Raw genomic sequence first — 24,439 nt, forward strand, 5'->3', positions numbered from 1 at the left:
TATAAATTAATGCTCAAAATCTCATGATACTCCAGAGCCTTAATTGAAAGTTCTACATTGGACCTTTTGACCAAGAGATCTTACAGGCCATCTTCCTCAGTTAGTTCCAAACCTGTCACAATTATTATTTTTCCTTTTGTAAATATCATGTTTTAGAAGACGTTGTCCCCCAAACTATGGTTTATTGATATTGTTTTCCCATTTTCATTAAACTGGCATATACAGCACTGTCAGTGCAAGCTCTTCTGATCTATACATTGAAAAATCACCAGTGTCAGCAACCAAGGTTGATATCAGTTCCCCCACTCCACCCCTACAAGCTGACACACACACGTGCCTGCACACACACATGCCTGTGTGTACACACAATTCAGATGATAAGCAAGACATTAACGTTTCATTTAGTGTTTGAAGCCTTAACTTCTATAGACAGAATTTATGTTAGGCTTTATTGACTTCCTGAAAATATCTCTTAAATTTGCATGGAATATTAACTTTGTAGTTTCCAGCCTGGAGTCTTCAAATTTAAGTTACTCAGAGTAGGAGTCACAGCATTAGATACAATTTGTAAAAATATGGAAAAGTAGAAGGGGGAAAATTATTCATATTTCCACCCAAAATACAACTCTCTTTTGTTCCCTATCTCACCAGTCTTTGCTGGTAGAATTCAGGGACTTAATACCATTAAATCTCCAGTAGAATATATGCTCTATGAGGGCTAGAATTTTTTTGTCTTTTAGTTTTACTACCGAACCCAAACATCTAGAATCACCTTGGGAATTTAAGGTTCTCAGTAAATGTACATTGACTAAATTAACTAATTTTTAAAGAGTTATCATAGGGTATATGTCATTTTTATTATTGTTCTTTCACTTAATGTTACAACAGCATTTTTCATGTTCCCATAACATTATTTTTAATGATTGCATATTTTTCCATGAAATGGATGTGACATATTTTACTAGACATTTCCTTGTAGTTGGTGATTTCAATTAAAATGATAATACTTCAGTAAACAGTATGACATTGAACTGTTTCTTCCTGTTAGTATTATCTCTTTAAGATATATTCCAAGAGTTGGCAAACCTGAATCAAATGGTAGAAATACTTAATGTCTCTTGACAGATGTCACCAGATTGTGATATCACGTATCACTTTTTCAGAAGTTTTAAGCCAACTGGCAGTGCCACTTGCAACATATAATTGTCTACTTGGTCATATGTTTACCCTATACAAGCGAATGTTGTACATACACATATGCATATATGTGAATCATATATATGATATTTAATCATTAGAAAATGCCTTATTTTTATTTAAAATTTTGCATATCTTTACTAGTGAAGGTGGATTTTTTTTTTTTTTAGTTTGGCTATGTTTCTTTGTTTTCTTGTTTTATAATTTTTCTAGATGTTTTAGTGTTTCTATTTTCTAATATTTAATAGAAATCATAAACAATTTTATTTTCATACTGGCTCCATATTTTTGTTTGGTTAGCCCCACAGTGTTGATGATTTATTTTAATACACAGGAAATTTGTTTTTACATAATTTTTTTAGAAAAAGCATTTATTGAGGGATATATGTTGTCAATCTTTGAGTGGATTATCACATTTAATCCTTTTAACAACTCTGTGTTGTTATTGTTAATGGTAATTATCTCCATTTTGCATATGAGGGAACTGAGACCTAGAGAACTTAAATAACACACTCAGGATAACACAGTTACCCTGAGGGTGATACATCCTTTTAAAAGTTATGGGAACAGGCATTTAGATTTTTTTTTTAAGGTTTTATTTATTATTTATTTATTTTATTTATTTATTTTTGGCTGCATCAGAGCTGCTTCTGGATGCACCATGCACTTCGTTGTGGTGCATGGGCTTCTCTCTAGTTGTGGGGTGTGGGTTTTCTCTTCTCTAGTTGTGGCACCCAGGCTCCAGGGCGCACGGGCGCTGTAGTTTGCAGCACATGGGCTCTAGTTGAGGCCCATGAGCTCAGTAGTTGTGGCGCGCGGCTTGCCCCACAGCATGTGGGATCTTAGTTCCTTGACCAGGGATCGAACCCGCGTCCCATGCATTGTAAGGCGGATTCTTTACCACTGGACCACCAGGGAAGTTCTAGGCATTTCGATTTAGAGCAGAGGTTGAAAATTGGCAGCCTGAATATCAAAGTCGATTTATAGAAGCATTTTTGGTTGTTGTTGTTCCAATAGTTTTTAAATTTTTACAATGATTTGAAATTGAAAATTAGGTGACTTCTGTCTACCCTGGGTCTGTATTTTCTTTCTACTCACCATTTCCCACGTTTTAGCTTGCATATTTTTACTTTTTCTTTGGTAGGTCCAGTAGCCCTACAAATACATTATTTTAAAAGGTTTACTTCATAAGGAATATATCTTAGAATATGTTTTCTGACTCTGATTACAAACAAAAATGTTTGCAAGTGTGCAAATTTAGTTGTGTTAGAAGTTTTCTAATATAACATGACATCTTTTCCTCGATAGAGTTGCATTTTTTTATCCTAAGTTGACTTGAATTTGGTAAGTGGTCCAGTAGAATAAGTTTTATGAACAACTTTGATATCCGTGAATCTTTGGAGTCATCTCTTTGAAAAAGGGAAATGTGGAAGATTTCACAGCAGAGTACAAATTGCTGGCTGAAAATTAGCCTGTGGTTCATTTTATCAAGCCTGATATACAGAAGACCTTTTACCATCCTTGTGAAAAAAAAGACTAGATTTGTTGATGTAAAATTTGTCTAATGGGATATAGTGTCTTTCACTTTTCATTTGTTTCCAAGTCAATGTGCTAATTTTCTGTCCTCTATCCTCCATCCTTTTTTTCTGTCTCTCCAGTTGATGTAAAATCAGAGGTTCCTGTGGGCCTGGAGCCCATCTCGCCTTTAGACCTAAGGACAGACCTCAGGATGATGATGCCCGTGGTGGACCCTGTAGTCCGTGAGAAGCAACTTCAGCAGGAGTTACTCCTCATCCAGCAACAGCAGCAAATCCAGAAGCAGCTCTTGATCGCAGAGTTTCAGAAACAGCATGAGAACTTGACACGGCAGCACCAGGCTCAGCTTCAGGAGCACATCAAGGTAGCAAACGTTTCTTTGTCTCTGACCATTGACTCAGGGAGCCTGCACCATAACATGGGCATAAGAGGGAGCAGTGGAGGGATATTTCACTATGAAAAGATATGGATGCATGGCTGGGAGGAAACTTTGATTGTACTAGTGAAAAACCTGGGTAAGTAAAAGGAATCCTGGCAAAAACCTGCTTTGCTTTTTGGAGAGGAGCCTCTACCACTCTTTTTTCTGTTAGTTTACAGCATCAATAGTAAGGAATAGTAACTTCCCACCCTTTTTAAGATTCTCTTCTACATGCTTTTGTCCATTTGCCCCATCTGCTCTCCACCAAGAAGAACCACGAGCATGGAAAGACCCATTTTATATTTCTAATAACAAATGTATGGATACAAAGGGGGAAAGGGAGGGGGAGAGGGGGGAATTGGGAGATTGGGGTTGACACATACACACTACTGATACTATGTATAAATAGGTAACTAATGAGAACATACTATGTAGCACAGGGAACTCTACCTAATGCACTGTGGTGACCTAAATGGGAAGGAAATCCAAAAAAGAGCCATATATATATATGTATGTATGTATGTATACATATAGCTGATTCATTTTGCTGTACGGTAGAAACTAACACAGCATTGTAAAGCAACTACAGTCCAATAAAAATTAATTTAAAAAAAAGAATCTGTATATACTATTCACCAGAGAGGATAAATTAATCCCTTTATGTGAAGAGAGCCTTTTTTTATTTTTGTCTTTGGTCTATAAGTAGATATTCTGAGTGCTCTATAAGTAGATGTTCTGAGTATGTCCTAATCTTCCTTATGGAAAAGACCTCATAATGTATACATTCAAAATAATAGCATAATGAAAAGCTCAACAAAATTTTATATAAAGAAACTGATACATATATTTTCAGTGTTTTTATATAAGTCTAATAGACTGTAGATAAGAATTTATTGAAACAGTTTTGGGAGTAGTTGACAATTAGAGACCCAAGTTGTTTAAATTATTCTAGGAGAAATATGTCCATATCCCACAATTATGTATGATGGAGTATTTTATTATCAGTGTCTGTGTATCTATTTAGTCTCTTGTACCCTCAGAGATAAATATTACTTCTGCTTTATTTGTAAAATGTCTTTCAACTTCTTGACAAAACTAATTAAAACAAAGCTATTTTGGTCTGACTTAGTAGATGTTTAATTTGAATTTATTATGACAGTAATATAAAGTAGCAAATATTTGTAATAAAAAAGTCTACTTTTATGTCCAACTCCTTCAAAAGTGACTTAACTTATGTTAACTTATTAATATAATAAAGTATATGTTATATTATTTCATTTTTATTATATTGTGTTATAGACACTTGATTTCTTTTCCTTTTGCACTTTTTTAAATGTATTTTTTTATACAGCAGGTTCTTCTTAGTCATCCCCATTTTATACACATCAGTGTATACATGTCAAACCCTATCTCCCAATTCATCACACCGCCACCACCACCCCCACCCCTTTCTCCCCCTTGGTGTCCATACGTTTGTTCTCTACATCTGTGTCTCAATTTCTGCCCTGCAGAAATTGATCTTTTACTCACTTGCAAGTAAAATACAAGCACATGTATGTGGGGTTAATATAGATAACTAATTTATGTTAATATTATATAATTTTACCACATTGATATTACAGTGTCTCAGAGGGTAAAAATGCTTTTTCTTTCCTATGTTCCTTGTTTTATATTTCCTTAGCCTGGAAGACCTATTTTAACTTACTTTCAGAAAAAGGCTCTTTGATACCTGATGTAAAATGTGGTATTTTTTTCCTTTAACTAGTGAACTTTACTAAAAGACGCTTACAATATATTGACCCATAAGATACCTTAAAAATAAGAGTGAGGATTTTGTTTTAAGTCTCATATGGAATCCTGGTTGTATTTTGCAGTATAGGAAACCTTCATTTAGTTTATAGACTTATTTTTGAGTGATTCTGGAACATTTATTTCAGTTTGACCTTTGAAACAATAATAGTAACAATAATGTCCAGATTTCCTTCTTCATTCATTCTAGGCATGTTAAAATGGCAATGATGAATGAGTAAAATTTATATTCTTCCCCATTGTTGAAGGTTTGTTTCGTTTTGCTGTGGTATGCAAGTGGTGTTGCCCTGAATATAGGGCAATACTGATAAGTTACAGCTTTAGATAGTTCTTTTCATTTATGTTTGATGCCTTTTGTAGTTGTAAAGATCAACATAAAATTTTTTAAAGTAATTAATTGTTTATTTTACTCAAAAGTTAATAGTATCAAGTACGTAATTGTTACTTTAGCCCAAACAAGGTAGTATATAGCAGGTTTACTGACACCTAGCAAATATTGGAAAAGGGGAGGGAGAAAAATGATTCTGAGATAGCTAAGGAAAACTTAGTGTTTGGAATTATTTTCTAAAGTATTAAGTTGCTTTTTTGGAAACTAAAGTCATACTTAAAATTTCCCTTTAAGTTTAAGAAGTTTCTTTGCTCTAAAATTTTTTAAATTTTATTGTTTTATATTTTTTATGCATAGGACTAAAAGTTGATGCTTTTAACATTCATCTAGATTTTACTTTTATGAGGAAGACACAGCATGATGCTTTACTTATATTAGTGTTTGGAATCTTTGGCTTCTATAATCATCTGTTGAGTTAGATGCTGTTATCCCATTTTTCCACCTAGTAACCTGAGGCAGAAACACTGTAACTTGCCCAAGGCTACACAGCCAGTAAGTGGATCCTCCAGGATTTGTAATCTTGCCTCATCTACCTCCAAAGCTACTACTTCATTCTGCCTCTGTCTTGGACTAGAACATGAAACTGGAGGAGTGATGTTTTGTTTCTTTTTTTTTTTTTTTTTTAAACCTCATTCCTGCAATCTTTGATAATGAATAGTAGCTGTGGAAATTAAATTGTGTGCTTTTCTAATTCCTAAGAGAGATTAATATTCAATTCCACTGGGGCTTTGAGTGAAGCAATAAATCAACTTGATCAACCCCAATATCTATATAGAATTAACATTTAAGGCAAAGTTTAAGCAGAATTATGAAATTTTTTGTTAGAATGGAGTATCTAAAAACACTTATTAAGAGACTGGTGGATCAAATCCAAAATGTCAAAGACTGTAATTTGAAAATTAACCAGAAATGCTTCTAGCCATGTCCTTCTGGGATTAGTGAAGCTATCATGCTTGACATGCAGAGTTGGCTTCCTGTTGCTCCACAGTGACTCTGATGCCATTCCATATAACTTGTTATTTTTGTTCTGTTACTGTGCTGTGTAAATTTCAGAATTTTAGGCACCTATCTCATATAAACAGCAAATTATACTAACTTCATTAGTATTTAGAGTTTAAAATAGTAATAATAAGCAAAATTAGTATTGTTCAAACTTACAACTTAAATTTCATATGCATTTATGAACATGATGCATGGTGGAGATTATTCCTCTGTCTTATATATGAGGAACCAGTTCTCTGAGTGGCTTAGTGTTGTCTAGATCTCGTATCTAGTAATGTCAGAGCCTAGTAGAACTCAGTCTTGAGTTATTCCTCAGTGGGCACATTTATGATTATTCCATGTCTGTTTCTTAGTCTGAGAGAAAATTGACATCTCAAAATGGTTTTGTGTTTTTTTTTTAAATTTTATTTATTTATTTATTTATGGCTGTGTTGGGTCTTCGTTTCTGTGCGTGGGCTTTCTCTAGTTGCGGCGAGCGGGGGCCACTCTTCATCGCGATGCACGGGCCTCTCACTGTCGCGGCCTCTCTTGTTGCGGAGCACAAGCTCCAGACGCACAGGCTCAGTAGTTGTGGCTCACGGGCCTAGTTGCTCCGCGGCATGTGGGATCTTCCCGGACCAGGGCTCAAAGCCGTGTCCATGCATTGGCAGGCAGATTCTCAACCACTGCGCCACCAGGGAAGCCCTCAAAATGGTTATTAAGAATGCTTTATATTCATGATGTACCTTATTTGGAAGTGAACTCAAGGGATTCAGACAGCCAAACAACAGTGCATCAAAGTGTAGTCTGATGGAAGTGATTTCTTCTTGACCAGTCTCTAATCTGAAGGGTTTTGTGCACTGAGTGAACTAATTAGACTTTGCTATTTTGAGAGAAGAGCTTGTTATGGATATACAGATTGCATTCATCTTTTGAAAACCTTCTTGGAAGGTTTTGAAATTTTTAGCCTTCGTTTTATTTCAGGTAGCTTTCCCCCAAATTAACTCATATCTCACTATTCTATTCAATTTGATTATGTTCACACAGTTTCTCAGGATAAGAAGTGAAGATTTCATTTGTTTATGTTGCAAGGGAATTGGTAAAACAGACTTCTGGGAAGTTCCTGCCTTTCTTTGCCTGTATCATGTATTTCAGATGCACAAAGGAAAGTTACTCAAGGAACTGAAGATCTGAGTGAATTTGGTAATATTGTGATAGGACGGCATAGGTGTTGAAACTACCTAAAAACTTTCTTGTTAGTGACCTTCAGACCATTTATGGCATTAGTTGCTTGTCTTTAGATTTCAATAATATACCAAAAAATGGGTAAAATGTAAAGTAAATACAAATAATTTCCAAAAGCTCATAACATTTCGATTTTGGTCATTGATGACTATGAAGTCTAAAGAAATTGCACACTCTCATGTCTTTCTCTTCTCGCAAGTTGCAACAGGAACTTCTAGCCATAAAACAGCAACAAGAACTGCTAGAAAAGGAGCAGAAACTGGAGCAGCAGAGGCAAGAACAGGAAGTAGAGAGGCATCGCAGAGAACAGCAGCTTCCTCCTCTCAGAGGCAAAGATAGAGGACGAGAAAGTAAGAGGCACCAGGGTAAAAGACGGATCTCTTCCCTCATCTTTAGCTGATGGTCATTCAGAAAGGAGCCTGATAAAGAGTGGAATTAAACTTGTCAAAATTGTCTGTGTTTAAGCAAAAGAATACATTATGGACCCAAATGTAAGGCTTTGACATTCACATATCAGCTCTCTGCATTTAGTCTACAAGCATCTCCAGAAGTAAACATAGCATTGTTTGGCAAAGATGCTAATTTCTGTTGTTTTGAACCTTAAAAATAATGTTATACTAAGGCAATATAGCTATGCCATTGTGTTTAATAATAAACACTTCCTCATTACTCCACCATACCTTCCTCCTGCTCAAGTAATAATTGCTCTTTAATAAGTCAAGCCTTGTCTCATTTAGTTTTCAAGTACCCAAACTTTGAGAAGATTTAAGGTAGAATTTTTTTTGTTTTTTTTTTTTTTTAAAAAAGCAACTATCCACAAGAGGGAGACAGATCCAAATAATTCCCCTGTATGAGGTCAGTTCAAAATCAGGTCGTAGCAAGGTTTAAAATGTGATGACTTAAACTGGAATTGTCAGCAATATTTATTTGTTTAATGGGCAAAAGTGCTTTTTAAAAAAGTTTTTCAAACTAGCAATTCAGAAGAGCTCATTTTAATTTGCTTAATCACTTATATGGTCCCCCAAGATTCTTGACTTTTAAAAAGCAGTGTTCTGTTCCTCAGCAGTATTTTTTAAAGCTTAGGAAAAAGTTAGTATTAATTCTGGGAATCCCCTTTCTGCAAAAGCAATTAAAGAAATCATCGAAGGTCTTTTGAAAATTGGCAGTTGAAGCAGTAGTCACAAAATATTACTATGTCATTTTCTAAAGGCTGTTTAGACTCTGGTTTCTTCTTTTAATAGGAAAACTTCATATGCCGTGACGAGTGGTGTTACTTCTTAATTTTTGCTAAATATTCCAGAGGCTTGAAAGGACAGAACCGCAAATCACCATCTGTTTCTGTATGTGTGTGTTTCAGGGGCAGTGGCAAGTACAGAAGTAAAGCAGAAGCTTCAAGAATTCCTGTTGAGTAAATCAGCAACAAAAGACACTCCAACTAATGGAAAAAATCATTCCGTGAGCCGCCATCCCAAGCTCTGGTACACGTATGTTCAGTGTTTGGCTTTTTTCAGTCCCAGGGGTAAAGATCACAGGTTCTCAATTCAGCCAACCTGGGCACAAATCCTTGGGCTGCCAAGTTCTCAGCTATAAGGCCATGGGCAAGCTCCTCAAATTCTCCAAGGCTCAGGTTTTTATTCTATAAAAAGAGGACGATAATAGTACCTGCCCTCTAGGGTTTCTGGGAAGGTCCTGTGAAACAATGTGGTAAAGTATGTAACAGAGACCAGCTCTTAAATAAATGTTAGCAAGTATCATCTTGAGGGCTAGAAAGTATTATACATGTTCTTTGCCAAATGAATAGCTGACAAATGTAGGGTGGGGCATAGAAATTAATTCATATTTTGCATTTTTCTATTCTCAGATGGTGCATCTGATATCTTTACAATAATTTCTGAAGATTTGGCTGGTTGAGATTTTATTTTACTTGGCTTGAAATAAGGTGGAGATCTGAATTATTTTTAAAAGTCCAGAAGATTTTTGACTTAATTAAGAAAGAAAGAAAGAAAAAGAAAAGTAACTGATATATCTAAGTCTTCAGTGACTAGTTTACCCGTGCCCACCTCATCTCATTTCTTCCCACCCTGTAAAATGAGAGTAGATTGGCTTTTAACACACAAGCTGACAACATAACATACTGCGGTATTACAGTTTTTTATGCAACCATCTTTCTCCAAGTCTAGTAAAGAGATACTGTGCAACACACAATTCTTCCTTCTGTAAAGTATGAAGGAGGTGATATTTTTTAAAAATCAGGGGAAGAACTGATAGGCAAAGCATATTTGGATAATAGACTAATAGATCATAGTTTCATCTCTCTCATATTTAAAAAATATGTTTAGGATTTTACACTTACATATTTTTTAATCACATCATAATGATAAGGGAGTAAAAACTTGATTATTTGATACTCTGTTACATTGACATTTCAAGCATGCCAGGAGTTCTATTAAAAGAGTTATTGTTCTTATAATTCTATATTATAAGTATCTTCCCTTCTCTGCATCCAGAAAAAAAGATGAGGCAGATTCTAGAATGCTATATAAATATTTTTTAATGGTTTACATAATTTATACCATGCGTGTCAATTGACTTGAGAAACCAGTCCCTGAAGAAAATTTTCACGTGTTCAATCAACATCAAAAAGTATTGAAAAAGAAATTCTGTCTTATTACCTAAAATTACATACATAATTTATAACTAACTCATGTTCCTTCTAAGTTAAAACCTGTTGTAAGAAAAGATAATACCTTTGTTGTTGTTGTTGTTAAGTGGAAACAACTACATGCAAACAACTTGTCAGCTGAAAATTCTTTAGCTGTTCCCTTGGGTATATTCGACATGGCTCTCAAATGTTACTTAGGAATCCTTTTTTTTGTACTGAACTGAACTTCAGTAGGGTCCAACTCCTGGACAACCATAAGTCATTAATTTATGAAATCTGAACTTAATACTTTTTGCCAGTTATGGCTAGATAAAATATCCTTACACCAGGTAATTCTTGAGAATGTTGATTCAAATAAATAATATTGGTAGAATCATCATGGTGGTGATACTACGCCCTATCTATATTTTCTCCATATATAATGATTATAGATGTTTATATCCACTGGGTAATCTATGTTCAGTCCTAAGCTATTCTCCAGTAGCACAATTGCATCTCTTTTACTGTATTAATGCAGGACAGACAAAAGATTTTAAAAGGTCAGGTTCATATTGAAGAAGGATGTGTCTCCAGCCTTTACCTTGAAACTGCTGTAGAAGTTTGGAAACCTGAGGCTATACGCACAGTACTGTCTCTCCAGTAGAAAGGCACCCTCATGTACTCTCATGTACTACCTAGCAGTTTTTTTTAAATGAAGTCCTTCTGTATGTTTACTTTTACCTTGGTTGTTCTACATTATTGACTAAAAGGGATTCGGGTGATGACTTTTCCACTAATATGGCTCTTAAGAAAACATACACAATAATCTCAGATGTCAAATCTCAGGCTCTGGGTAAATTCTCTCCTTTAGTGAAGCAAACTTTTCTATGTGACTGTGTGACCAAACACACAGTGGGCATTCTTGGGCATCCTGCATCATTCCGTAACATACTGCTAAATTGAACTTGGTTACATGAGGCTGTGGTTTGTACACACTGAAAAGAAAGAACATAAACACAGCTGAGACACGTGTTACAGCATGTGCAACCGATTATTGCTGACCAATGTGCAGTAAAAACTCAAGGGGAAATGGTGAACCCTCTTTTTCTTTTGTAGGGCTGCCCACCACACGTCATTGGATCAAAGCTCTCCACCCCTGAGTGGAACGTCTCCATCCTACAAATACACATTACCAGGAGCACAAGATGCAAAGGACGATTTCCCTCTTCGAAAAACTGGTAAGTCAGTTCCACAAGAAGACTCCACTTGCTCTTCCATGACCTTCCTGCAGCTTTATTTTGCCATACCTCTAGGGGAGCGTCAAAGGATTTGAATCATAGCCATCAGGCTCTCTCCACCTCTGCCCTCAGCATAAGCAGACGCGCACACACACACTCCTATTTCTATATCAGTTCATTCAGTATATTATCAAAGTAGCTTTTTTAATTTAAAGGTTAGTCACATTTGGGTTTTAGACAAATTATTTTCTTATTAGCAATAAAGAGAAGAATTAAAGAAAATAGAAATTTGATTTCTCAGAAAATTTAAATCTTCTCCGTTAATTTCCTCCATGTAATTTCCTCCATTTTTCTGATTTTCTGTTGAGCCGCAGCCATTTACTACAAAAATGGAAATAATCTTTTCCTCCCACTTTTAAAAACCTTAAATTTTAATTGTTTACTAAAACAGATAAGGCCAAGGCTAGCTCCTGAGTAAGTGACTTGCCTAGTGTCTCACAGATTACAGGAGAACTCATGGTGAAGCTTTGTAGCTAATAATCTCATGTAATTGTATTAAAATTTGCTTAGGGGAACTGGGACAATGAATCTGTAATAAATTTGGAATTTAGTAAACAGCTCTATAGCTTTACAGTCTATGTTTGTTTTCCCCATATTCCTTTTTAGCCCTCTGGTATGTGCATATTTAATGTGTTACATGCTCTTACCTCTATAATAAATATATTTAAATTTTAGCTAGGTAGAAGCATAAATAGCAGTTGTATACATTATGTTCTAAATATTTTGAGATTTTCTAAATATAGTTCTTTAGAGGAAGTTGTAAATTTAAAAAAATTTTATAACCACAATTGATGTGAAGAGATACTCAGAGCAGAGAGTTTGGTCCATTGTATTTTACTCAGATCTACTTGAAGAACTATAGATCTGTTTAATTTGTATATAAAATCTACAGAGTGAAAATTATTTCCAATAATTATATTCATTTTCCCAAGGAATTTTGAATAATTAAAATGGATATAGATTGTAAAAACACGTGCTGAAGCTATTTTCTGTCTTATAATTTACTTCTAGCATAATGAAGATTTAAAAATAAAATCAATCATGAGTAAGAATTTATTCTGTCATCTAGCCCGTATTGTACCAGGCACTGAGGAAGGATGGCCAAGTATTGTAAAGCAATTTGTGCCTTTTTATTTTAATAGCCGAAAGATGTTCACATTTCTACTATAAGATATCAGATATAGTAAGATACTTCAATGGAAGGCTGTGCAAAGGAAAGAGTGAGTTTTATGTATTGCATGAGAATTTCACACTCTTATCTACAAATCAGATTGCCTTTCATGTAAATAAACTTCTCTGGGATAAAAGGAACAAAGTAAAGAGTGAGCCTCCACATATTTCTAAAACATGGCATATAGTTTATGAAAATTGATCCATAAAGGACATGGATTTTAGAATGTGGGGACTTTGATCTGCAGCCTTGACATTTAGTTGCACCAATGGCATGTGTAGGAACTATTGACAGAGATTATGTGAATATTGCCCCAGGTCTTAGGGCAGTGACTGGCATTCAAGAGCCTAAGGAGTCACTAAAAGGAAAGAAAACACAAGTCCCCTTATGGCAGGAGGTTACTGATGAGTGATATAGTTACATTTAGGGAGAAAGACTTCTACCCTGCTGTGCACATAGCCTTTGAATATATTCTTACCACTGGGAGATTGAAAACTGACTGCAGAAGTGACACTGAGTTTGAAAAGTAGTGGCATTTGGAGCCGGTAACCATCCAGGAAGCAAATTTGATCTTTTTCAATACTTAGGACAAGTACTAAAAGCCCATACTTTTGTGTCCCACTGTTTCCCTGAGAACGGCTTAGGATTTTTCCTCTGAAGAATGAATAGCAAGCTGTTAATTTATTCTTGTAGAATTTCTCAGAGAAATCCTGCTTATTATATACCTTACAAAATTTAATTCAAATCTGTACTAATATGAAACTCATCTTCTGTATCTCTTTATGTGATATGTAATGATAGCGAAAAGGTACAGCCCTTGTCTTTTCTAGTGGTGTATTTTCTGTATTTGCCCATTACGTTAAGTTTCTTCCCTTTATATTGAATATCTGATATTTATGAAGTGTCAGGCTGCTGATCTGTAAAACCAAACATTTTCAAGCATTGTACCAATAAAGTTCTTGAACAGCCGTTAATACTTTTATATCTCTATAGGGGTTTCAAAATATTCCTTAATTCAATTCCTATTGTCTAAGAAAAGTATGATATAATTAAATACAGATGTTTTCTACACATCTAAATACTTAGAGATACCCCTCATTAATTACAGATAGGCGAAACTCTTCCAACTTTTATAAATATAATCCATTTGGTGTATTTCCAGTGCACTTTGAGAAAGTTTAGGTGTATGTTTGCACTAAATAGAAGAGCATTGAAATATAGTCAAATAATTTTTACTTCAGCATTTGTTGTATTTTAGTGGCTCAATAGTTATTACAAAAAAGTAAACAATAAAATATTATCACAGTTAAACTTATTTGATGATTAGGGAAACTGTATAAGATAATTTTCAAGTAAAGCTTTATCATATTAAATGAAATCTAGAGGAGTGGCATTGATCATATAGTACAAATACCAGTACAGCCGTAATAGAGTGTAACTTTTCTATTGGGCCCTGATTATCACTCTCTGAGGTCTACTTGAATTTCATTGACTTCAATCTTAGATTTAAAAGAAGTTTTTAAGTGGATTCTATCTTTTGATCTGCATATAATACTAAATACTTTCAATTTCTTTTTAACCTATGTCAGTACTGAATTGCCAATATGCATTAGCAAGATTTACGGGAGTAAAGCTGGAACCAAAGTAAGAAAAGTTCTAATGACCTTAAAATGATTAAAGTGGCCCCAGGGGTGTTCCCTAAGCAGTGAGCAGAATTTGGAACCTCTCTTGACCTCTTAGGACTCAGACAGTGACAGCCTAGGAACAGTCAACCATAGAAGTCTCATTTGCCTGCAGAAATCTGACCTTTGTCATGCAAAGTGGACCTTTACTTCCTTCCCCTAAGGAGAATCATAGTTGTTCATAGCATTTGGGCTTTTTGGAAACCTCAGAATAATATGAATAGTTAGCTCTAATCAGGCCCATTCCGAATTCACTTTTCTTTTAAATGTAAGAGTTGAGAGTCTTTTGCTCCTTTTGTAACAATGAATGACCGTCAAAGGCTATCATAATTGGTTCTGAAGTTAAGAATAAAATAATTTTCGAAATTTTTATATTTATTGCCCACACTTAAAGTAGCACTTCCTTTTAGAATTACCCTCTGTGATTACTTTTGTTCCATAACACAAGAATTTGTTGATTCTGAAATTTGGATTATTTTACTGAACTTTAGGTTTTGGCTGCAAATTATATCATGCTGTAGTAGGTGATTTTTTTTTCCTCTAATATAATGCTCTGCGGGACTGATAATGAACTATAAAATAGGGAAAGGAAGCTTCTGGGTCCGGGTACTTTTGAAATAGTACATATTTCTCACAAAGATGCTGCGTATGTGGTGACTTTGAACTGACCTCCAAAACCATTTGAATTGGATTCTGTTACAAAGAGTGTGTGCATATATTTCATAAAATATTATGGTAAAACATTCTAGAGGTTTTATGCTCCATTGTATTATTGGGGTCTTACCCAGTGAACTTTGCCTTTCTTTGAGTGTCACAATCTTTCCACTTAATACTTCTGAACAAAGTGAGCTGGCTGGCTAGATTCACCTCTTAAAGAGCACAAGCCATGTAAAGCTACAGCTTGGCTTGGGCTAATAGGACTGTTCCCGCCCCACTGAAATATTCATTTTAATGGTCAGCAGCACTAGAATAGGACTCAAAGATGGAAGGGGTCCAAACATAAGTTAAGGTTTTAGAAGACCAATGTCATTTTCCACACTGAGTAATTGGAAGGAAGGCAGAGATGAGATATATAACTTTATACATCTCCCTCAGTATAGCAGTTAGAAGTTATGTTCTGATACCTTGGTGACCTGTTCAAGTTATTATGATCCAGAATTAGTACAAGGAGGTTTTTAAACAATGTTTTAAAATCTCTCTTGCTCTCTTGCTCTCTCTCTCTGTCTGTCTCTCTCTCTCTCTCTCTCTCTAGCTCTGTGTCTTTCTCATAATACACAATCACACATGCATGTGTACACATGGACATGCACACACATTTTTGCACAGATAGCACTAACGTTTATAAAAATATTCACTCAGAATCTTATTCCAGATTGGCCAAAGCTGGAGTATTTTTATATATCTTAGTACGCGATCCTAGTTCCATTGTAGTGGCTCTTCTTGCTTAAAATTATTGAAATGTAATCTTTGTGATAAGTCTTATACTAGTTTTCCCAGAATTGGGAAGCAATGTGGCACAGTAACACAGGCTTTGAATCTACATACCAGCTTGAAATCTGGATCATCAATCTTGGGAGATTTACTTAACCTCTTTAGGTTGTGATTCTCTCATCTGTAAAATGGGAATAATTTTTGTACTTGGTTCATACAGTTATTTTGAGGGTTCAGTTAAGTAATGCATGTCATGCACTTAGGATCATACCTAGGACTTAGGAAGGGCTTAGTAAATCTTAACTTTGCGTTTCTAGTTGATAAGGAATTGAGTTTCATTTATTTTCATCAGTGAAAACGAAATTGCTTATTTTTGTGGAAGGTCTTTTCAAGGACTTGTATTCTGCCACCTTATTGATAAAATGAGAAAACTGAGGAGCAAGTGATAAACATTTTCACTTTAAGCTATCTGCTGCTTACAATGCTAATCTCAAGATGGGAATAAAGGGCTTTGTTAATTTTGCATATTTGCTGGCATTTGGGAGCATAGTATGGTGTCAAAAAGTAGCAGCAGATTTGTCCCTTTCCTTCACCATAGGAGGAGCTCTTATTAATGCTCTGTCCTCACTAGAGCCAAACAGAGTTTTAATTTCTGCCATTGACTTCATTTTAAAATCAATAGACTTTAATTTTTAGAACAGTTAGATTTACTGAAAAATTGACCCATAGTATAGACGGTTCCCATATTACTCTTCCCTCTCTCCTGTAGTCTCCGCTCTTGTTAACATCTTGCATTAGTGTGGTACATTTGGTACAATTAATGAATGACTATCAATACATTATTATGAATGTAACCCATAATTTACATTAAGGTTTACTCTTTGGGTTGTAACGGTCTATTGATTTTGACAAATGTATATGTCATACCATGTACCCACCGTTACAATATAATGCAGAATAGTTTCCTTGCCCTAAAAATCCTCTGTGCTCCCTCTGTTCATCCCTCCTTCCATCAACCCCTGGTAACCACTGATATTTTTACTGTCTCTCTGGTTTTGCCTTCTGCAGACTGTCATATATTTGGAATCATACAGTATGTAGCCTTTTCAGACTAGCTTCTTTCACTTGGCGCTATGCATTTAAGATCCCTCCATGTCTTTCTGTGGCTTGAAAGATCTTTTTAGCACTGAATAATACTGCATCATATGGGACAGGCCACAGCTTGTTTAACCGTTTACCTATTGAAAGGTATCTTGGTTCCTTCCACGTTTTGACAATTATGAATAAAGTGGCCCTAAACATTCACATGTAGGTTTTTGTGTGGATGTCGGTTTTCAGCTCAATTAGGTAAAAGCCTAGGAGTGCAATAGCTGGATTTTATGGTGAGACTGTGTTCAGTTTTGTAAGACACTGCCCAGCTGTCTTCCAAAGTGGCTGTACTATTTTGCATGCCCACCAGCAGTGGATCAGATTTCCTGTTGCTCCACATTCTCACCAGCACTTGGTATTTTCAGTTTAGTGTTCTGGATTTTAACCATTCTAGTAGGTATATAATGGTTTCTCATAATGGTTTTAATTTGTAATTTCCCATTGTTAGCATGGTATATCTTTCTTCATCCCTTTACTTTTAATCTGTGTCTTTATATTTTAAATGGTTTTCTCATAGACAACTTAACAGTTGTATCTTTTTTTTCTTAACCCACTTTTTTTTTTTTTTTTTTTTTTTTTTTAAACATCTTTATTGGGGTATAATTGCTTTACAATGGTGTGTTAGTTTCTGATTTACAACAAAGTGAATCAGCTATACATATACATATGTTCCCATATGTCTTCCCTCTTGCGTCTCCCTCCCTCCCACTCTCCCCATCCCACCCTTCCAGGCTGTCACAAAGCACCGAGCTAATATCCCTGTGCCTTGCGGCTGCTTCCCCCCAGCTATCTACCTTACTACGTTTGTTAGTGTGTATATGTCCATGACTCTCTCTCGCCCTGTCAAAACTCACCCTTCCCCCTCCCCATATCCTTAAGTCCGTTCTCCAGTAGGTCTGCGTCTTTATTCCTATCTTACCCCTAGGTCCTTCATGACATTTTTTTCCCTTAAATTCCATATATATGTGTTAGCATACGGTATTTGTCTTTTTCTTTCTGACTTACTTCACTCTGTATGACAGATTCTAGGTCTATCCATCTCATTACAAATAGCTCAATTTCATTTCTTTTTAAGGCTGAGTAATATTCCATTGTGTATATGTGCCACATCTTCTTTATCCATTCATCCGATGATGGGCGCTTAGGTTGTTTCCATGTCCTGGCTATTGTAAATAGAGCTGCAATGAACATTTTGGTACATGACTCTCTTTGAATTTTGGTTTTCTCAGGGTATATGCCAAGTAGTGGGATTGCTGGGTCATATGGTAATTCTATTTGTAGTTTTTTAAGGAACCTCCATACTGTTCTCCACAGTGGCTGAACCAATTCACATTCCCACCAGCAGTGCAAGAGTGTCCCCTTTTCTCCACACCCTCTCCAGCATTTATTGTTTCTTGATTTTTTGATGATGGCCATTCTGACTGGTGTGAGATGATATCTCATTGTAGTTTTGATTTGCATTTCTCTAATGATTAATGATGTTGAGCATTCTTTCATGTGTTTGTTGGCATTCTGTATATCTTCTTTGGAGAAATGTCTATTTAGGTCTTCTGCCCATTTTTGGATGGGGTTGTTTGTTTTTTTGTTATTGAGCTGCATGAGCTGCTTGTAAATTTTGGAGATTAATCCTTTGTCAGTTGCTTCATTTGCAAATGTTTTCTCCCATTCTGAGGGTTGTCTTTTGGTCTTGGTTATGGTTTCCTTTGCTGTGCAAAAGCTTTGAAGTTTCATTAGGTCCCATTTGTTTATTTTTGTTTTTATTTCCATTACTCTAGGAGGTGGGTCAGAAAGGATCTTGCTGTGATTTATGTCATAGAGTGTTCTTCCTATGTTTTCTTCTAAGAGTTTGATAGTTTCTGGCCTTACATTTAGGTCTTTAATCCATTTTGAGCTTATTTTTGTGTATGGTGTTAGGGAGTGATCTAATCTCATACTTTTACATGTACCTGTCCAGTTTTCCCAGCACCATTTATTGAAGAGGCTGTCCTTTCTCCACTGTACATTCCTGCCTCCTTTATCAAAGATAAGGTGTCCATATGTGCGTGGGTTTATCTCTGGGCTTTCTATCCTGTTCCACTGATCTATCTTTCTGTTTTTGTGCCAGTACCATACTGTCTTGATTACTGTTGCTTTGTAATATAGTCTGAAGTCAGGGAGCCTTATTCCTCCAGCTCCTTTTTTCGTTCTCAAGATTGCTTTGGCTATTCGGGGTCTTTTGTGTTTCCATACAAATTGTGAAATTTTTTGTTCTAGTTCTGTGAAAAATGCCAGTGGTAGTTTGATAGGGATTGCATTGAATCTGTAGATTGCTTTGGGTAGTAGAGTCATTTTCACAATTCTTAACCCACTTTGACAGTCTCTTTTAATTAGTGTATTAGACCAGTCACATTTAAAGTGGTAATGGATATAGTTAGATCAATGTCTACCATGTTTGTAACTGTTTTCTCATCATTGTACTTTTTTTTTTTTTTTTAATCTTCCCTTCTTTTTCTGCCTTCTCTGGTTTTAACTGAACATTGTATATGATTCCATGTTCTCTACTGTCTTAGCATGCCAGTGTTTTTTTTGTTTGTTTTTTTGCGGTACGCGGGCCTCTCACTGTTGTGGCCTCTCCCGTTGCGGAGCACAGGCTCCGGACGCGCAGGCTCAGCGGCCATGGCTCACGGGCCCCAGCCGCTCCACGGCGTGTGGGATCTTCCCGGACTAGGGCACGAACCCGCGTCCCCTGCATCGGCAGGCAGACTCTCAGCCACTGCGCCACCAGGGAAGCCCTGTACCTCTTAAAAAAATTTCTGTGGTGGTTTCCTTAGAGTTTGAAGTGCACGTTTGTAGCAAATCTATACCCACTTTCAAATCACACTATACTGCTTAATGGGCATAGGTACTTTATAACAGAGTATTCCCAATTCCTCTCTTCCATCTTTTATAATTTTGCTGTCATTAACTTCACTTTCCCATAGTGATATTCTTATTTTGGATAGTCAATTAGTCAATTAAAAATAAGAAAAAACATTTCATTTTACCTTCATTTATTTCTTCCTTTATACAGCTCTGAGTTTCTGATTTATATCCTTTTTTTTCTTGCTAAAGAACTTTTTTTAATATTACTTGCAAGGCAGGTCTACTGGCAACAAATTTCCTTAGTTTTTGTTTGTCTGAGAGTTTTTATTTCTCCTTCATGTTTAACAGATAATTGCACTGAATACAGAATTGTAGGTTGCTGGGGTTATTTCTTGCAACACTTTTAAACACTTCACTGGCTTCTTGTTTGCATGGTTTCTGACAAGAAATTTGCTTCAGTTTGTATCATTGTTACTCTATAGGCAAGATGCTTTCTCATATCTTCTGGTTTCTTTTAAGATATTCTTTGTCTTTGGTTTTCTGCTGTTTGAATATGATGTGCCCAGGTGTCCAGTTTTGTTATTTATGCTGTTTCATGTTCCCTGAGATTCCTGTATCTGTGGATTCCAGCCATTGTTCAAATAGTCTTCTGCTTCATTCTTCCTTGTTATTCTGGGTTTCCCATTATGCAAGCGTTAACATCTTTTGTAACTGTCCCAGATTGGGGGGCATTTTGTTCTTTTTGTCATTCTTTTATTCTTTGCCCTTCAGCTTCAGGAGTTTCTGTTGACAGGTTTTCAAGGTCACTGGTTCTTTCCTCAGTCTTGTCCAGTCTATTAATGAGCCCATCAAAGACATTCTTCATTCTGTGCTTTTGATTTCAGGCATTTCCTTTTGGTACTTTCTTAGTGTTTCCACCTCTCTGCTTACAGTTACTCATGTGTTCTTGCATGTTGTCAGCTTTTTCCATTAGAGCCCTTAACATTTTACTCATAGTTATTTTAAGTTCTCTGTCTGACAATTCTGAAATCTTTGTCGTAACTGGATCTAGGCTGACGCGTACTTTGTGTCTTCAGACTGTTTTCTCTTGCTTTTTAGCATGCTTTCCAACTTTTTGTTGAAAGCTGGACATGGTATATTAGAAAACAGAGATTGATGGGTTAAGCTTGTGGTGTGAGATTTTATGTCAATGTAACTGGAACTGGGCTGTGTTTAACGTTTGCATAGACGTGGGTGCCAGAGGCTTTAGTTCCTTCTAGTTTGCTTGGTTACTGTTTGTTTGTTTGTTTTTGTTTTTATTCCCCGTTTTGGGGTTTCCCTAAGAACTCCTTCATAAGCAGTGTCTTGCAGCTCTCGCATTTGCAATCCACTGTTACTATACTGGAACCCTGTTAAAATGGTGGTAAGACATTGGGGAGGGACAGTGTTCTATAATCTTATAATTAAATCTCAGGTTCTTTTTAGTGGAACCTGAGTTTGTGGTCTGTGACCTCCAGAGCTGTTTCTTAGCTTCTTTTTTTCAATATTTCCCTTAATAAGTGAGATAGGAAAAGTAGAAGAGGCTGCGGTTAGCTAATTACCGTACCCTCCAGGTCAAATAAAGTTCTGGTAAGATATTTTCCTTTGGAAGACAGGTTTTGTTATGTAGAATGCTCTAGGTATATTTGAAAATTGTACTTTTCTCCTGGTGTATTTCAGAATGACTGCTTTTCTCTCCTCCTACACCTCTACTCCCTACCATCACTTATACAGGAGGGGATTCTTCACTGATCTTCACTGAGAGAACCTGGTTGGGTTCTTGTAAGTCAAACCTATGAATGTGTACAGTCCCCCCCTGAGATTGGGCCCCTGGAATTTTTAACTCTCAAGCTAGTCCACACTCAGGCTCCAGCAACTCATCAAAATTAACATCTAGGGGCTTCCCTGGTGGCGCAGTGGTTGAGAGTCTGCCGCCGGCTGATGCAGGGGACGCGGGTTCGTGCCCCGGTCCGGGAAGATCCCACGTGCCGCAGAGCGGCTGGGCCCGTGAGCCATGGCCGCTGAGCCTGCACGTCCGGAGCCTGTGCTCCGCAGCGGGAGAGGCCACAGCAGTGAGAGGCCCGCGTACCGCAAAAAAAAAAATTAACATCTAAGTGTTCCTACCAGTTACTGGCTCCAGTGGCTTCTGTTCTCAGTAAGTTGATCTCAGCTGTGATTTTCAGTATTTTTCTGTCTCTCCAGATTTTGGAGTGGCGGTTTGCTCTGAGACCTCAATTCTCTGATGAATCTAAGAAAATCGCTTTGGCTTTTAATTTGCTCAGCTTTCTTCTTGTGGTGAGGATGTCAGTGAAGATTTCCAAGCTTTTTACGTTTTGGAATTGATACCAAAAGTCAGCCATTGACTTTTAAACCGGTAAAATACTTTGAAAAAATTTTTAAAACACAACTTTATAACTTTTTTAAGTGACAGATTCATACTTAAGCAATATAATTCTTACCAATTAATTATAATCGATTTTTATAAGATTATAAGTCATCAAGGATTGACTCTCCTTCTGCTCAGTGTGATCATGACTAACAAATCCATGTGCTAAAAATACTATGACAGAGAGAGGATAGACTAAAATAATTTCAAATCACATTTTGGAAGGAAGGCAATACTTTGTGTTAAAGTCTTTGCCTAATGATTCAGTCTATGGTATTTTATTCTGTGCCCTCGTCTATATGTCCTCTTTCTCTTCTCCTTAATAGGAATCAAACACTGCATTGATTTTTGCTACTTTGAGAATAAGTTTGTTGAAATATTGGGTTGGAACAGAGTATAAACTACTGTGTAAGCAAGATTTGGGAATTATAAGGACTTTTTTCCCTGTATTTTTCTTACTTTTCTCTTCATATCAAACACTAGAGGTTTGATGAGGTAACCACTTTTTGGCCCTCCAAAATGTAGAAAAATCAACTCCTTTTTAAAATAAGATTTAATTTTTTACATAGAAAAATTACTTTTTAAAAGAAGGCTTTTTGATAGGTTTAATTATTTAGATTATGAAAAGTTAGCCATTTTCAACTACCATGATTTCACTGATACACACTTTTCTCCAGTTTTATTAAAATATACCTCACATACAACACTGTATTAGTTTAAGGTGTACAACAGAATGATTTGACTTACTTGCTCATTTTTTAAACAAACATATCTGAGTGGATCTAATGGATAATATTCTACAGTTTAACTAGCACTGATTTTTACTTTTGCATTTTTTCTTTAGTGGTACACAAGGTAATTGTGCCTGTTACAATTGATAAATTACTGTAGTAGAATTAAATGGTGTAGAGTAGTAAGAATCCTTGTGATAGAAAAAGAATACAAATTTATAACGTGATTTTTCACTTTAAAGCATAATAGAAATTAACGTTCCTAAGAATTTTTGATTCAAGAGTTAGATGTATGGTTATATTAGAAACAAGGGACAAATTGTTTAAGTTTCATAGTTTGATAAAAGAGAAGCTGGTCTCGCAGATTGTATATGTGGTATGTATGGTGACTAGTTAGAGCTAAGAGCAAGTGTCAGTTGAGAATTGTTTGATAATCAACCTTGTAAGACCTTTGAACATCTAACTAAAATTATTTGCTTGCGCGGAAACTAGTGTGAAAAAGTTAATAGAGCCTAGAAAAACAAAGCTTGGAAAATAATCGCGTGGTTTGGAGTTAGATCTGGCTGAGAATTCCAGCATGGTGCTACCAGTTAGAGCTTTATGACTGCGGGCAAGTTACAGGACTTCTCTGAGCCTCAATTTTTAAAGTGTCAAGAATGGAAAATATTTGGCTTGCTGGATTATCATAAGCAATAAAGATACTTCATGAACCTGCTCAGCACAGTGTCTGACATAGCAGAGTCTCTGTACATATTGCCCGTGTGAGTTACTGAGAAGAATGATGTGGCATTAGTAGTAGGAATTAGTAGTAGTAGCGACATAGTATAATTGTAAAATAATTGGAATGGCAAAAGGAGTCTAGAGTTGTAGTCTTTTGTCACTAATATATGACCTTGAACATATTACTTCATGATTTTGGATCTCAGATTTCTCGGTTAAATGACAGATTTGGACCAAATGATTCCTAATATTGTGTATAAGTCTAAAAAGGAACTATATCACCATGTTTCATGAAGAGTAAGATAAGAAAACGTTAATGATTTGAAGAACATATAAATAAGAAATAAATGATGGTGCTTTTGCAGAATTGTATCTCAAATTCATTATAATTAACTGTAACAAAGTCTAATGACATATTTTTCACTCCCCATAAAATGGTCAATTAGAAACAGGCAGGACATTTTAGATAAGATTGGAATGAGAAATTGGCAAAAAATAATAATTAAGACTTCAAAAGCATTTAGCCATCTGTTGTATAATCATGAGAATGATTGAAAAATGACTCCTAATTTGTAATATTCACAGTTATATAACTTGAAACTGGGAAAATATTCTATGCAAATATATGCACTTATATCTCTAGATATATCTAATGAAATAAATTAAAAGATGAAAAAATAAATGATAAAATATTGGTAGTTATATTTTCTTTAAATTTTCAGCCCCCTGGTGAGCTACTTTGAAATGCAAGTGTCCTTTATGGTAGAGAAATCTGCTGGAAACGATTATCTGTTTGC

At 35.8% G+C, this 24,439-nt stretch overlaps 1 protein-coding gene across 31 annotated transcripts in view; it reads left to right on the top strand.

Annotated features, from left to right (window-relative positions):
- The window catches only part of HDAC9 (histone deacetylase 9), an 825,073-nt gene that overhangs the window by 325,638 nt on the left and 474,996 nt on the right, over positions 1–24,439 (top strand). For 10 of the 31 annotated variants that reach the window (XM_032642337.1, XM_032642331.1, XM_032642308.1 and 7 more), the window contains 4 exons: positions 2,856–3,097; positions 7,774–7,924; positions 8,932–9,058; positions 11,332–11,453. In XM_032642337.1, coding sequence (XP_032498228.1) covers positions 2,856–3,097; positions 7,774–7,924; positions 8,932–9,058; positions 11,332–11,453 — 642 coding nt within the window. Of the gene's footprint in view, positions 1–2,855; positions 3,098–7,773; positions 7,940–8,931; positions 9,059–11,331; positions 11,454–24,439 lie in introns of all 31 variants that reach the window. The other 21 variants (XM_032642313.1, XM_032642327.1, XM_032642311.1 and 18 more) reach the window with 5 other exon arrangements.

Source organism: Phocoena sinus, chromosome 9, assembly GCF_008692025.1.
Source record: "Phocoena sinus isolate mPhoSin1 chromosome 9, mPhoSin1.pri, whole genome shotgun sequence".
Taxonomy (NCBI): Eukaryota; Metazoa; Chordata; class Mammalia; order Artiodactyla; family Phocoenidae; genus Phocoena; species Phocoena sinus.